This window comes from Nothobranchius furzeri, chromosome 1 (genome assembly GCF_043380555.1).
Source record: "Nothobranchius furzeri strain GRZ-AD chromosome 1, NfurGRZ-RIMD1, whole genome shotgun sequence".
NCBI classification, from domain to species: Eukaryota; Metazoa; Chordata; class Actinopteri; order Cyprinodontiformes; family Nothobranchiidae; genus Nothobranchius; species Nothobranchius furzeri.
The window spans coordinates 27047068-27061537 of NC_091741.1; the positions used below are offsets into that span (position 1 = coordinate 27047068).

At 43.4% G+C, this 14470-nt stretch overlaps 1 protein-coding gene across 3 annotated transcripts in view; it reads left to right on the forward strand.

The window, feature by feature from the left end:
- Nucleotides 1-14470, forward strand: part of tenm1 (teneurin transmembrane protein 1) — a 429841-nt gene that overhangs the window by 357511 nt on the left and 57860 nt on the right. For all 3 annotated transcript variants that reach the window (XM_015963828.3, XM_054738427.2, XM_015963084.3), the window contains one exon: nt 11614-11768. In XM_015963828.3, the coding sequence (XP_015819314.3) occupies nt 11614-11768 (155 nt within the window). The remainder of the gene's footprint in view (nt 1-11613; nt 11769-14470) is intronic.

Genomic DNA, 14470 nt, shown 5'->3' on the forward strand with positions numbered 1-14470 from the left:
CTTCAGATCTGGACTGGCAAACTTAAGTAACGTTACCTACGTTGCATGAAAACTGAATATTAAATCCCTTTGTCCTTCAGACAGGGAATTTTTATGACAGTAGCACATACATATGTGTGTGTGTGTATATATATATATATATATATATATATATATATATATATATATATATATATATATGTATGTATATGTATATATGTATATATACACAACAATAAAAGGCTGTAAAGTGAATAAAAACATATATGGAAAAATGAGAACACATTAAACTAAGACTTTTCAAAATGTGCAAACAAAATAGTACTTGCTAAATATTCAGTTTTATTGTTAAGCCCAAGATGAACTTTTGACCTACACCAGTTGCTAAAGTACAGGACTCCCAGAAGCAGTGAAAAACATTTCAGCAACACTCCTCTCTCACCAGCAACAAAAATGAGTTACTAAATATCCATAACACTGTCCTATTGTGTATCACAGCAGCTCATTGCAACAGAATTTAACTACTACAGCTGATAACTATTTAGCTAGTTGGTATTTATTTTGAGTGAAAGACAATAAAACCAAAGAAACAATTTCACAACCATCTTATTTTGGGTACAAATGAATTTGCTGAAGCATGGCTTTCTCAGCTGCATATCGATTCATCCCCTCCCATTTTTCCAACACTTTTATTGTTACCTGAAAAACGTGCAGGATTACTTTATTGTCGTCGTCTTCCTCCGCTTATCCGGGTCCGGGTCGCGGGGGCAGCATCCCAACTAGGGAGCTCCAGACCGTCCTCTCCCCGGCCACCTCCACCAGCTCCTCCGGCAGGACCCCAAGGCGTTCCCGGACCAGATTGGAGATGTAACCTCTCCAACGTGTCCTGGGTCGACCCGGGGGCCTCCTGCCGGCAGGACATGCCCGAAACACCTCCCCAGGGAGGCGTCCAGGAGGCATCCTGACCAGATGCCCAAACCACCTCAACTGGCTCCTTTCGATCCGGAGGAGCAGCGGTTCTACTCCGAGTCCCTCCCGGATGTCCGAGCTCCTCACCCTATCTCTAAGGCTGAGCCCGGCCACCCTACGGAGGAAACTCATTTCGGCCGCTTGTATCCGCGATCTCGTTCTTTCGGTCATTACCCAAAGCTCATGACCATAGGTGAGGATTGGGACGTAGATCGACCGGTAAATCGAGAGCCTGGCTTTCTGGCTCAGCTCCCTCTTCACCACAACAGATCGGCTCAGCGTCCGCATCACTGCAGACGCCGAACCAATCCGCCTGTCGATCTCCCGATCCCTCCTACCCTCACTCGTGAACAAGACCCCGAGATACTTAAACTCCTCCACTTGAGGTAGGACCTCTCCCCCGACCCGGAGTTGGCAAGCCACCCTTTTCCGGTAGAGAACCATGGTCTCAGATTTGGAGGTGCTGATCCTCATCCCAGCCGCTTCACACTCGGCCGCAAACCTACCCAGCAAGAGCTGAAGGTCAGAGCTGGGTGAAGCTAGGAGGACCACATCATCCTCAAAAAGCAGAGACGAGATTCTCCTGCCACCAAACTCTGTTAAGGATTACTTCATACACTGTCAAATGTTTTCGAAAAGTAACTTTTATACCAATCACTGCTGAAGCCTGCGTTGTACCTCTGGAACAAGGACATCAAACACCAAATCCAGAAACTGGAACTCTCCCTTCTTTATTAGTTTATCTATTCCTGAGCATGAACCAATCCGCTCTGTCAGCTCGTCAACCTATAAAACACGTTAACATAAAAATGAACAAAACATTCCTCTCAGCATTAGACAACGGACCCAGGTGACCCACTGACCACGCATCCACATAAATAAATGTGATGCAGCTTATTGTAAGTCAGTATACATTTACCTGTGCACCAGCAAAGTGGAACATCAGTGGCTTTAGTCTTTGCTTTAATTTAAGCGAGACACCTGGATTGTGCCACAGATACATGCGGCCAGACTTCACTCCACCGCTGCAGAGATCCTTATACAACGTCAGAGTAGAGACAAGAGTTAAAAATTAGCAACATTACCACAGAAAACAAGGGATTGCATTATCCTATGTCCAATTTTAGAGTCTTAATTTATTATAATTAAACATTACCTTGATTTCACCATCTGAAATCACTGCCTGGGTTCCATTTTTCAAAGCCTCGATTGTCCTGTAATTTAAATAAAAATACATCTTATTAGCAAATGAAGAATACAAGCACATGTAAGGAGTTTTGTCAGGGTCACTTGAAGAAGTCCGATATTCATTTTAGATCTATATTTAAGGCCTGTAACTCCTGAATGATTTGCAGCTACATGTGCTTAAATCCGGTAATATTAACATAAACCAAACCCGATCAAAGCAGTCAGTCGACAAAAATATCTATTTTTTATAAGGTTAGGATTATTCTGAAACAGAATCAGAGGGAGGGCGGCATTAATTAGAGAAGCGGCTACTATTTCAAAGTTATTGTACCTGTTGCAGGACACCTGATTTGTGCAACCACAGTAGAATGACCCAGAACAATACCACACACAATAACTGAAAAATATTTAGAGATATTAAAAGCTAAGCTTGTCCAGAAAATACATTTTATTTCTGGGTGCACAGGACCAGTTCCAGTGTGGGCCAGATGCTGAAAAATAAATTCATAAATCTGTCTTTTTTGAAGTTTCACAAATCACAAACTATGTTTTATGCATTCAGCTACAAGCCCAGAATAATCTAAAACAGGTTTGAAGAGTGTATGTGTTGTAGGTTTTGAGCTAGAGCAGAATAAAAATGGTCAGAGTAGAGAAAAATTGGGTGTATTAGCCCTTTAGCCATTTCCCGAATCGGAAGCTAACTTTAGCCTCGTATGAAAACTATAGTGATTGAAACCACTTACAAATCTCTGAAAATCTACGCTTTTTAATTAAAAAAGGGTATTAATAACGTTTCAGTCAAGTCAGTATTAGAAATCGTGGTCTTTATATCATATCTAAATTATATATAAAGTTAATATTATTACTTTAACTGTTTTAACAAACAGGGAGACCAGAAAAATCAAATAGCTAAGTTAAAGCTAAGCTACAATTGCTGATAGCTTTATTGATGTAGCTTTTGTGTTAGCTAGCTTGTGAACTCCCAGCGTTGGTTTTAAGACTGCGTGTTAATATTGATACAATTAGCTATGAAACACGGTGCCTTTGTAATAATTCTCTGGTAAAGCTTTAAACGCTATAGTGCCTACATTTAAGAACTAAGAACGGTTACAACAATTAGTTAATTTCATCCTTACCTTTCCTCTTTGAACCCCGCCGAGTATGGTTGAAACAAAAACACAAAAACAAGGTAGCGGCCGCCAGAAAAGACCAACTTCTGGCCGAGGTCTTTCGCTCGTCGATTTTCCACCATCTTGTTCTCGCTAGAAAGTTCTTCCGGTGACACGCCAGCTAATGTCTGCAGCCAGGTCCTACTCTTTATTCCAGGCGGCACGCACGTTACATCTTCCAGCTTCACCGTAATGCTCTTTATATGACATCAGTTTCATTCTCTGACACAAGCACAAAGAGAAAAGCACCGGACTCACAAATGTCCACACTTGGCAACCCTGAAGAAGCCCTGTGAGTCATAAATAGTGGCGGTGGAGTGGCGCGGCGGACGGGAGGTGGGCAGGAGGAGGGCCGGGGTCACCGTGTTTCCTCCAGAGGTCAGCAGGTGAACTGCAAAGCTCTCCCTCCTGGCCCCTTCATCATCCCTCTGACACAGACAGATTACAGCGCCCACGCTGCACCACCCTCCCCTCATGCAACACCTCTCTTCTCCTCTGCTAGCTTCCCCCTGCCCTCCATCATTCCACACTTGATCTTCTCCTTCTCTTTTTCCTCCGGTGCCCTCTTCGCCTCCCCTTGTTTTTCTTTCTGTCCTCTGTTTCCTGTTTTGTTGCTGTGCTCTCTGAATCTTGTGCTTCTAATCAAATCATTGACCCTCAACTCTTCGGTAATGCCTGGGTTCTGTTTTAATCTGCACCGCCGCCACCCCGTTGACTTCCTTGCAGGAGGAGCATCTCATCCCACAGCTCCGTCTGAGCCTACTTAAACCTAAAATTTGGCACCTTCCCCCAGCTGAATTGCATTTGTTGCATTCTTCCTTCGTTCCTTTCACTTCCCCGTCCATTATCGCTCCAGCCACTTCCACGCTGATCCCGTCCTTGATCTCGGAGCTCATAAATCCTGCACAAGGACATGACGAGGCAGACAGGACTCTCTCTCTCAATACTGATTTCTCTCCTCTGCCCCGTCCCTGAACATCACTCTTTCTCCTCGCCCGCTTCGATTCCGTTGACTTCTCTCTTAAATTCCCTTCACCCCCTCCCTATTGTTTGTTCTTTTATGTCATCCTCAGTATTCATACTCAGGCTCAACATGTTCGTAAAAGAAAGCTGTAAATCGCTGCCAATCTATTTAGAGCAATAAATACGAGGCCAGACTAACTTATTCGCCACTGAACAACCACAACAATGCACTATTACTGCTTTGTGTGAGGATTTACAGCAGCTGATGTGTTGCTTAAGAGTATTTCACAATGATTATTGAAAAGGCGGTAGATTAGTCCACATTCTCCTTGTCAGGGGCTGGATTTCCTGCTGCTGCGGATAAAGATGCGTGTTGCATTAAGGGAATTTACGGCCCTTCTCTATATCCAAAGGATGCCCAGAAGACATTGAAGGATTTACAGTGCCTTCCTGCTTCAGTCTGGCATATCAAGACGTTCATGTTTGGACACTGGATGGGGGGTAATTGAGATAAATCTCAGCTCCAGAGGGAGATGGACACTTGGCTGGATTTGGGACAGGATTTTATCATCACAAGTGAATTAGAATGAGGTGCGTTGACCTTGGGAAATAAGAAAAAAACACAAGTCAAGGAGAGTATGATCCAGTGCATCAACTGGCATTCAGCTCAGACAGGAAGAAGGAAGTGGATCCAGAGAGAAAGGCATGCCAAAAGATTTGGGAGGGAGATAAAAGGTGGAGATAAAACAAGGAGGCGTGATGAGGAATAGCTGAAATTAGCCATTACAGGCCGATCCCACTCAGTCAAAAGATGTCTTTGTACCGAGTCTCTGTCAAAAGACTATCAGTCGTAATGACCCCCTATGGCATTGCAATCCAATCCAATCTGATTAATGCCTTGAAGGAGGCTCTCGCTGAGCGTCTTGTTGTGTTGATTACAGATATTTAAAGAGAAAGAGCCACCAGGGATTTTCTAAGCAGACAGCAAGAGAGAGGTAAGGAAAAGTGGAAGAAAGGTAAAAAGCACAAGAAAGTGAGACTGACTAATTATAACATATTCAGTGGATGTGTGTCTCATAGCAGCAAGAATAGAAACAACGATCGGCGTGCAGGAACAGCAGCATGTGGTGCGTCGTCTGCCAACACCTGAACCTCAAGATGACAGGAAGTCAAGCCAAGTTCCTCTACTTCAGAACTTTCACCTTTCAAAGCTTGACAGCAAAACTGTGAGATGAGCAGCTGCTTTGGTTGAAAACAAGAGGAGCTCCAGAGCTGTACAGGCACACCTTGATCGGGTGGGAAAGCAAGCACCTAAACGAGCGTGTGTTCTGGCAAAAGCAAAACCAAAGCCATAAAGTAAGGTCTGTTTATAGTTGTGAAAACACATTTGGAAGCTCCAGTTCTGTCCTGAAAACGTATACACCCTCACAAATACATGTTCACAGAAAAACACACACACACACACACACACAAGTCATTCAATCTGCCGTGCCATGTCCCCAGGCCTAGTGGGTGGTAATGATAGAGACTGATGTATTATTACAGCATCTAAATGATGCTAGCTCTGGCTGATTATGGCCAATGGCATTTCTGTACTAAATAACCGTATGTGACTGACAAGTGAATGTAGACGGATGAACTGCTTCACCTGCACAACTGACCCCAGAGAGGCGCTGAGGCCGTATATAAAGTCGAGCATATTAGCTGGGGAAAGCCTGCAGGGTTCACTAACTGCTACAGCCCAAGTGTAAGTGAAGCTGAGTAACACACACAGTGTCACTCTTTGGCTGCTCGTGTGTTTTACTGTTCACTTTCATCATTTTCTTCCTCTAGAATGCTCGCTGCATTCGAATGTGGGAATCTGTGTGAAGGTGTGCACGCACACACACACACACACACACATGCACAAACCCGCGAGACTGTCAGTGGGTGTGCATTCATGCGTGCAATGAAGTAGCACAGCAAAAAGATAAGGCCTGGCAGTTAATCACATTGTGCACATATGCAAATATGCGGCGGACAAATCAAAGCGTTTGCAGATGAGAAACTCTCACTCCCGCACATGCACGCTGGTTTTGGGAGGACAGAGAAGTTGCTAAACCTGCTCACTCCATCTTGGTAACTCTATGAATCAGCATTGTACACCAGCACTGACTACATGTGAGCGCACACATTTGTTCAGCCATATCCTTTCATGCAAAAGTCTTAGAAAAACGTCCTCTTACATTATGAACTGATGCTAGTCTAATTTAAATGGTCTAACGGCATCAGAAGATCTTACAGAGGTCTATACTGAGAATGACAAAACAGCTACATTTAAGCTCAAAGGAGACCGATTGTGAATTTCTCTGAAGTTGTTTTAGTTCTTTGCTCGATACAAAACATGTTCATGAGGTTTTTTGCACTTAATCCCTGTCAGATGCAGCGATTTAAGCAGTTTATTCTTAACATTTTCAGCACAATCCAGAATGAGTGAATTCAGGGCCCTGCCTCTTTAAGAAAACAAGCTGGAGCTGGCCACACCCACCCATCCCCAGCTCAAGCTGCTATAAGCGAAGAAACTCTGGTATCTGGGAGGGACTCAAAACTCTCTTTCACGAAAGGTGGCTCTTTTCTAGTTTACCTGTTTGTGACATCACAAATTGCGACTTTTGGAAATAGCTTGTTTTAGGTACATAATTCTTAAAACGAAACACTGACGGAAAACAGATGGAATTTTTTCACATTTGGAGTGCTGATGGAGGCAGTAGAGACCCACAGGGCTGCACAAAACAGGGCTGCAGCAAGTGAATTATGCACAATAGAGCCCCGTTAATATCTGTTAAACTGAGTTATAGCTGTATTAGTGTTCACTAATGACATTTAGCTGTTGAGGCCCTGTCGAGTGGTCTCAACGCCAGGAATTAATCAGCTGTAGATGTACAGTCAGTACAAACTTTTGGGGCATTTTATTAAAATTTGTTCAGTGTTTCAAAAAAATATTTAGGTGAAAGTTCAGATGGCGTTGATTGCAACCATTTTGTCAGAGCCGAATGTGTCAATCCCCCCCCCCCCCCCCCCCTCCACACACACACACACACACAAACACACACATTGGAAAAAAAATACACGTTTACACCGGGTTTACACTCGCCATCCTAAATTGATTGAGAGGGAAATATTATTCTGTGTTGTTGCGTTGCAGGGCTGAGTTCTAACCTGAGCCCGAGCTCAAACCAAGTAAACGGTCGAGTCGATCGATGATGTTGATGCTCACACAGTAGAGGAGAGGAGGACACACCTCTAGACATGTGAACGTGTTCATATTCAATCTTGGTGTTTTAAGAATTGCTTAAAAAAACTGGTTCAGTCGGGCTCAAACCAAGCGTGATGTCGGACGAACCTTGTTTTTTGGGATGAGGGGAGGTGACAGCAGCTGTCGGGATCTGTCTCTTTTATTTAGGGACACGGTGGAGTTTACAGGAGCGAGATAGCTCTTCAGAGCGAGAGAACAATCAAAGAGGAATAAAGACGAAAATGTTCCACCCTGTACAAGATCTCGTTAAACTTTATATGTAAAATTTAAAAATTGAGAGAAAGCTTTGGCGTACTTTAAGTATATGTTTTTCATGGTTTCCATATTTGTTCCTCCAGAGACATAATGGACAAAAAGTGATAATAGAAGTCAAAATGTCCCCACAGGACAGGTAATTGGAAGTTTGTAGTTATCTGGTTAGCTATCATTTAATCCTAATCCAGGCCACAGCCCCGCGCTGGTGTTATTATCAGCAAGAACAAAATAAATGTCCCAAATATTACTGGAAGTTTAAGAATGTTTTGATGTTTTAGTATTTTCTGCATTAAAAGCAAACTTAGTTCATTCTCCAACCTTTCTGAAATTACAGTACTGGGTTCAAAGAAAATAGCAAAGATCTCATTCCACGTGATTTATTTATACTGATATTATTTCATTGATAACTGTTTTACTTTTTAAAGCTGACTTACTTCTGTTCATTTACAAAAACAACAATATAGGCCTAATGATAATTTATTAACCTGTTAAAATGCACTAGAATGCAGGAAATTACATCTACTTCACTCATTGTTTATCTGGAAAAAGCTGTTCTCAAAACATGTAAAGCATGTTGATGCACCGTTATGAAATATCTGGGCTGATACCGATATCCGATATTAAGATCAGGGCTCTCATCCGAGGAGCTTTGTCAATTCTGATTGGAACATGGGAGTCAAGCTTTTAAGCTGTAGCTGTAACTTGACTCGCCCATATCTTAGTCAGAATTGACAAAGCTCCTGGGAAGAGAAGCGAAACATCTTCAAGAAACCAAAGAGCGTGATTAATGGAGGAGAGGCACGGTTGCGTCACTTCCTTTAATCAGATCCACAAGCGAAGCGAGCTATTTGAAGCTGTATGTTCTAGTTATTGGCTAAAACACGGCGGTTTTATGAGCCAAAATGTTTACCCAGAGGGATTTTAACGGAGACACAGACGTGTCTGTGGCAGAATGCCGCTCGGCTTCAGAAGCTTATCTCCAGCACGACGGATTGCTGTGTAGCTCGTCGGCAAGGCCTAGATTTGAACAAAAACAGGACTTAATAGGTTAGTTTGCGTCCAATGGGACAACCTCTTCGACTGCAACGGACCTGTGCACTGGTTCTCGCTGTTTTAGGCCGGTTTTAGCGTATACTTTGCGGTGTTCAGGCGCAAACGCTGCCGCTATTATGGCGTACCGACATAGCAGGCCATGCTAGTCCAGCTAAGTGGATCAAAATGCGTGCAATCAGTGATGTGTCAGGTATTGAGCACAATCACTCATCAGATCTCAATCTGGGTTGTTCCGAAGGCTCGGAAAGAGTCCGGGTAATTGCCAGAAATAGCTATTTAACAGTTGATCAGACTGCCTAGCGATTAGCTTCGTGCTAACGTGAAGAAAGAGAAACGAGTTCTCTGACTCCGAGTGACACAGACAAATTCAGACAAGGTGACGAACCTTACGAATAAACACACAATTAAACACATTCACTTACTTGAAGGAATTAGAATGTAATTTCAAGCAAACGCTTTGGATTACAGGCTTGGTTGCTGTTTATGGAGCTGCTGTCACTGTAAAAAGCTTTATGTGTAAGCCGGGGGAAGGAAAATGAAGTGACAAAACTCTCCGTTTCGTAAATTAATCGAATTAAACACAAAATAGAGTGTTTTGATCTGAACAAGATTGGCTCGGCTCACCATATTTCATGGATGACTGAGAACCTTCACCAGCACCAGCAGAATGAGAGAAAGAAAAAAAGGGATGCACTCAAATAAAACAGAACCAAGATATCCATTTTTGCTGAAACATACACAGTAATAATTAATTCATGGTGCATTTAGTGCCAACCAATGCCCACAGACGCATCATTCCTAAAACCAAACAAATGGATGGATTTTTTTATTTTGTTTTTAGGGTTAGAGCATTTATAGATGCAGCAGGAACAGCTAGCAGCACAAAAAGAGGCAAAAGGTTAGTTTTCCATGATGTGTTCCTTTTAAACAAAAGCGTGTCCTGGATCAGCGTCACAGGTGTCTTCAGTCTGGTGCAAAGCAGTCACAGGGCTGTTTGGTACCCTGGTGAGTACCACACCCATCACAGAGATAAGAAGTTACAGCATGTTAACGCTAAAGGCTAGAGGACAACCTCTGAGTGGCGTTATGTTCCTGTGATTACAGTAAAATGGATTACGGTACTCTGAATTGTTCATGTATGTGGCCACAACAGGAAATGCAGCCCAGCAAGTTGGTGAGACGATCTGAGCGGCTAATAGAAAAAGGGTTTAAAAAAACAAACAAACACATTAAACAGCAGCTGGATGTGTGACTAAAAGTTTCCATGCATGTTTTCTTTCAGAACAACTGTAATAAGACCCAGTGCCTTCATTTGGCCAAAACATCGAATTAAAGGCAAATGGCTTGTATTTGATATAGCGCCTTCCAGAGTCCTGGAACCCCCCAAGGCGCTTTACAACACAATCAGTCATTCACCCATTCACACACACATTCACACACTGGTGGGGATGAGCTACGATGTAGCGACAGCTGCCCTGGGGCGCACTGACAGAGGCGAGGCTGCCGAACACTGGCGCCACCGGTCCCTCCGACCACCACCAGCAGGCAACGTGGGTTAAGTGTCTTGCCCAAGGACACAACGACAGACTGAGCGGGGCTCGAACCTGCAACCTTCTGAGTACGGGGCGAGCACTTAACTCCTGTGCCACCGTCGCCCGGTAATTAATTAAGGAACAAGACTAAACAGATAAATAATTGCATGCCGACACCGCTAATGGATTAACACACAAATCTGTTTTAACTTCCCATCATGCCTCCCTGAGCCGTTTGATAGTTTTAGTTTCAGGCATGCTCTCTATTTACACTGATGGATTTTTAGGTTTTGTCTCCGTAAAGTCCTCTGAGGCCTGCTGGAGATGACGGGATCTATGCATAAATGTGACACAACTTAATGACAAGCCATAAACAAAATGTGTTTGTAAATGAAATGATTGAACCGAAGATAGATGGCAGGAATACTAAAATAAGGCTTATTGTCACAGATGCTAAGTGAGAGCAATGAGGGGGAATCGGCAGCGTAAGAGGTGAGGGTTGAGCCGAGGAATATTACTGCAGACGATTTAAGTCAAAGGGCCATTCTCTGCATGGAGATGAGCCTGAAATGAAGGTCACTTCTCATCCATAACAGATGATTCATAGCCTGCCCCGACCTTTAATGCCTGGATTTACTTCTTTACCTCCTGCTTTTGCTCTCCATTTTCTGCAGAATCAAGGAGAGTTCAAGTGTACGCTTCCCATAGCATTATACACTTACTGGGCTTGTGTCCATGTGCGCTGTGCAAATAAAGGTAAACATATGCACACTTGCACACATCCTCGTGTGTGTTTGAAGAGCGGATGCCCATTTATAATGCACATTTGCACAAGCGTCAAATGTCAAAAGTTCACTGCGACACCCTGCTCACATCTAATGTGACAAATAACTTCTTCCTCCCGTTGCATTGTTCTAATCCCTTTAGTGGGCTCCGGAATGGAAATATAATTACATTTCTGTGGTGCAGTGCTTTTGATAAGACAGCCGCTTGCTGAGCTGAATGTCTAACTGAGTTGGATGCTTCGCCAAAGCCCCCTTCTCTTTCCTCTTTACTTCTCCTCCTGGCTCAGACCTCTTTACCGCACCTCCATTCCCGTTCTCACACTCCTTTTTTCCAGTTTCTTCACTCGTTCTCTGTGGCCATCATTTCCAAAAAGCTCATTCTATCTTTCTCTCTCTCTCTCTCTCTCTCTCTGTCGCCCGCTCAGGTATTGCAGTGGATAAGAGAGGTGTTGTCTACTTTGTTGATGGCACCACCATTCAGAAGATTAATGAGAGAGGTTTGCTCTCCACTGTGATTGGCTCAAACGGACTGATGTCGACGCAGCCGCTAAGCTGCGATGCGCGAATGGATATCAGCCAGGTAAGCTAATATTGTTGCAGAATTTCAATGACTTGTGGAAAGCTTGAGCCACATTTGGCTCTGGGATGTTTTGTTTGAACAAATTGCAGATTTATGTGTCGTCTGAAGGATGCCAGCGAGACCCGAACAGCAGTGGATGGTGTTGTTTTCTCACAATCTGTAATTATTTCATCATTCGACATTTCTCAACTCCTTCTATAGGAACTCTTTAGCCAAAGACAGCCACTGCACCGCTTCGATCAGCCACCCTTCAGAACTCGCTGCTAACTAATACCGGGCCTATTAGAGCAGAGGATGAATTATAGATGAGCTGCTGGCTCTGTAGAGAGATGTCTGCCCACACATAGGGATGTGAATGTGCGTGTGAAGATGCGTGTTGAAGCCAGGTGAATTCCCTGAAGTGCTATTTCATGTCTTAGCTCCCCTGCTATGTTACCGTTCCTGTGTGTTAGTCACCGGTCCGGTCACATCAGTCACATTTGTCCTCCGTTTGAGTTTGTTCTTTCATACCTCCATGACCTCAGCTGGTATTGATGGAAACTTCTGAATCCCTGACGAGACAAACATCCCTGCAGAAATGGTAAACAAGCACAGTAGCTAGGTGTTTAATGGGAGGTAACATTGAACTTTATCTCTCCTATTCCTTAAAGAGACAATCTGTAGTTTTTACCCTTAATCTCTGCAAATATCCATTGAAACATTGTTGAAAATGAATAAAGCAATGTCCAGTTGTTGATGGTACAGCTTTGGACCATCTAACTATTAAAATGTGGTTTAAAGTACGAAGGTCATGGGTCTAGCATCTTTGGGGATGCCATATTAGAGGCCATGGTTAATTGCAGCCCGGGGTCCTGCACCTGTCGATGACGTCACACTAGATGATTGGCTGGACGTACGACTTACGGAAGTTACAACGTTCAAAATCATTTAGGTAGTAAGAGAAAAATGTATTAGCAAAACTGCTAAACTCTTTCTAAAACATTTGTAAAAGAACTGAATCAAAACAGAGACGCGACGTATTTTGGCTGAAGGGTATTGCCATAGTATGATGACATCATCGGCAGACGCAGGACCCCGAGTAGCTGCGGAAAGTAAAGCATCAGAAAACTGCTATCGGCATTGCGTTCTCTCGATGGGTTTAACTGAAGGAAGTCTGAGGAGTGATGCTGAGGCCACACGCTTTCTGCTCCACAGGTAACAACATATACTGTAATGTGTTTTAAAGTAGCAACAGTCTCGGCGATGTGTTGTAAAACCACCCTGAAATGTATGTATTTTTACTTCACTTCAATTCAAGTTTATTTATAAAGCGCCTAAACACGACAAGAGTCGTCCCAAGGCACTTCACATGTTAAACATTCCAATCCAGGTCAGGTCATCAAGCCAATCAGAAAAAAGTTTCCTATATAAGGAACCCAGCAGGTTACATCAAGTCACTGACTATACAGCAATCCTCATACTAAGCAAGCATGCAGTGACAGTGGAGAGGAAAACTCCCTTTTAACAGGAAGAAACCTCCAGAGAATCCTGGCTCAGTATAAGCAGCCATCCTCCACGACTCACTGGGGATCGAGAAGACAGCGCGCGCATGCACACACACACACACACACACACACACACACACACACACACACACAGTAGCGTTTCTATGGCTACATTGTGATTTCTTAGTAAATATTCTATTTGGTGAGAGATAAACTTTATTGTATTTATCCTAGTGGATCTATAATTAAACGGATAAACTAGTAGTAGCACATCCAACGTCAAGGAAAGCAAAAAGTTATTATCAGGAGAGGGAGAATGTATTAGTGGTTAGCAGCAGTGTGCTAGTTGATGGCCCCCTCCATGAGGCCACCACAGCTCAGCAGAACGTCGTTGTCGCTTCTTCTGGGGAAAAAAACACTTACAGAGAAAATAAAGTTAACAGCTGAAATAGCAGAAAATAGTACAGTTAAAGAGCAGATTGTAGAAGAAAGCCGTAGAGTGTGAGAAGTGGTCAGTGTATCCTCCAGCAGTCTAAGCCTATAGCAGCATAACTACAGAGATAACTCTAGATACTGTACTGGCCCCTAGTGCCAGGATACCACACACTGCCACTTTAAGACAGTAAATAAAATATACGGTAAGGCAGCTGATAGATATGTGTTCTACCCCGGCTCAACAGTATTTGTTATGAGGCTCATACTGTGTTGGACAAAACCAGAGCTCTCTGCTGTAGGAACATATGCATAGGGGCTATGACACTGGAGAGAAAAGAAAAATCAGATATGGATCTATGCAAAACAGTCAAACTCTCTGGCTGTAACACTCTTTGTGTCTAAGGGGCTCGACACACGGGAGGCGACAAACGACCACGATCAGCGAAATTCATCGCTGTCGCTTTTATTACCTGACACACGGGAGGCGATCCGGGGCAGCGGCAAAGCCGTCTACGTGTTCCATGGCGAAATTGAAACTTCCATTGTTGTTTTGTTGTTTTGTGTCAGGTTGGAGGGAATTAAGGTTATTTAAGCGGTTCAGAGTTAATAAAGCGGTAGATATGATGTTTCACAAGGTGCTGCTAGAGTTATGTGAAATCTTACCTCTGATTTTACTATAAAACATAATAATAATCAACTTCTCCTCCATGTTTGCTCGGAGATGTACGGAGCATCCTGTCCGCTCATTGGTCAGTGAATGAAATCTGTTGATTGGTCTTCTTC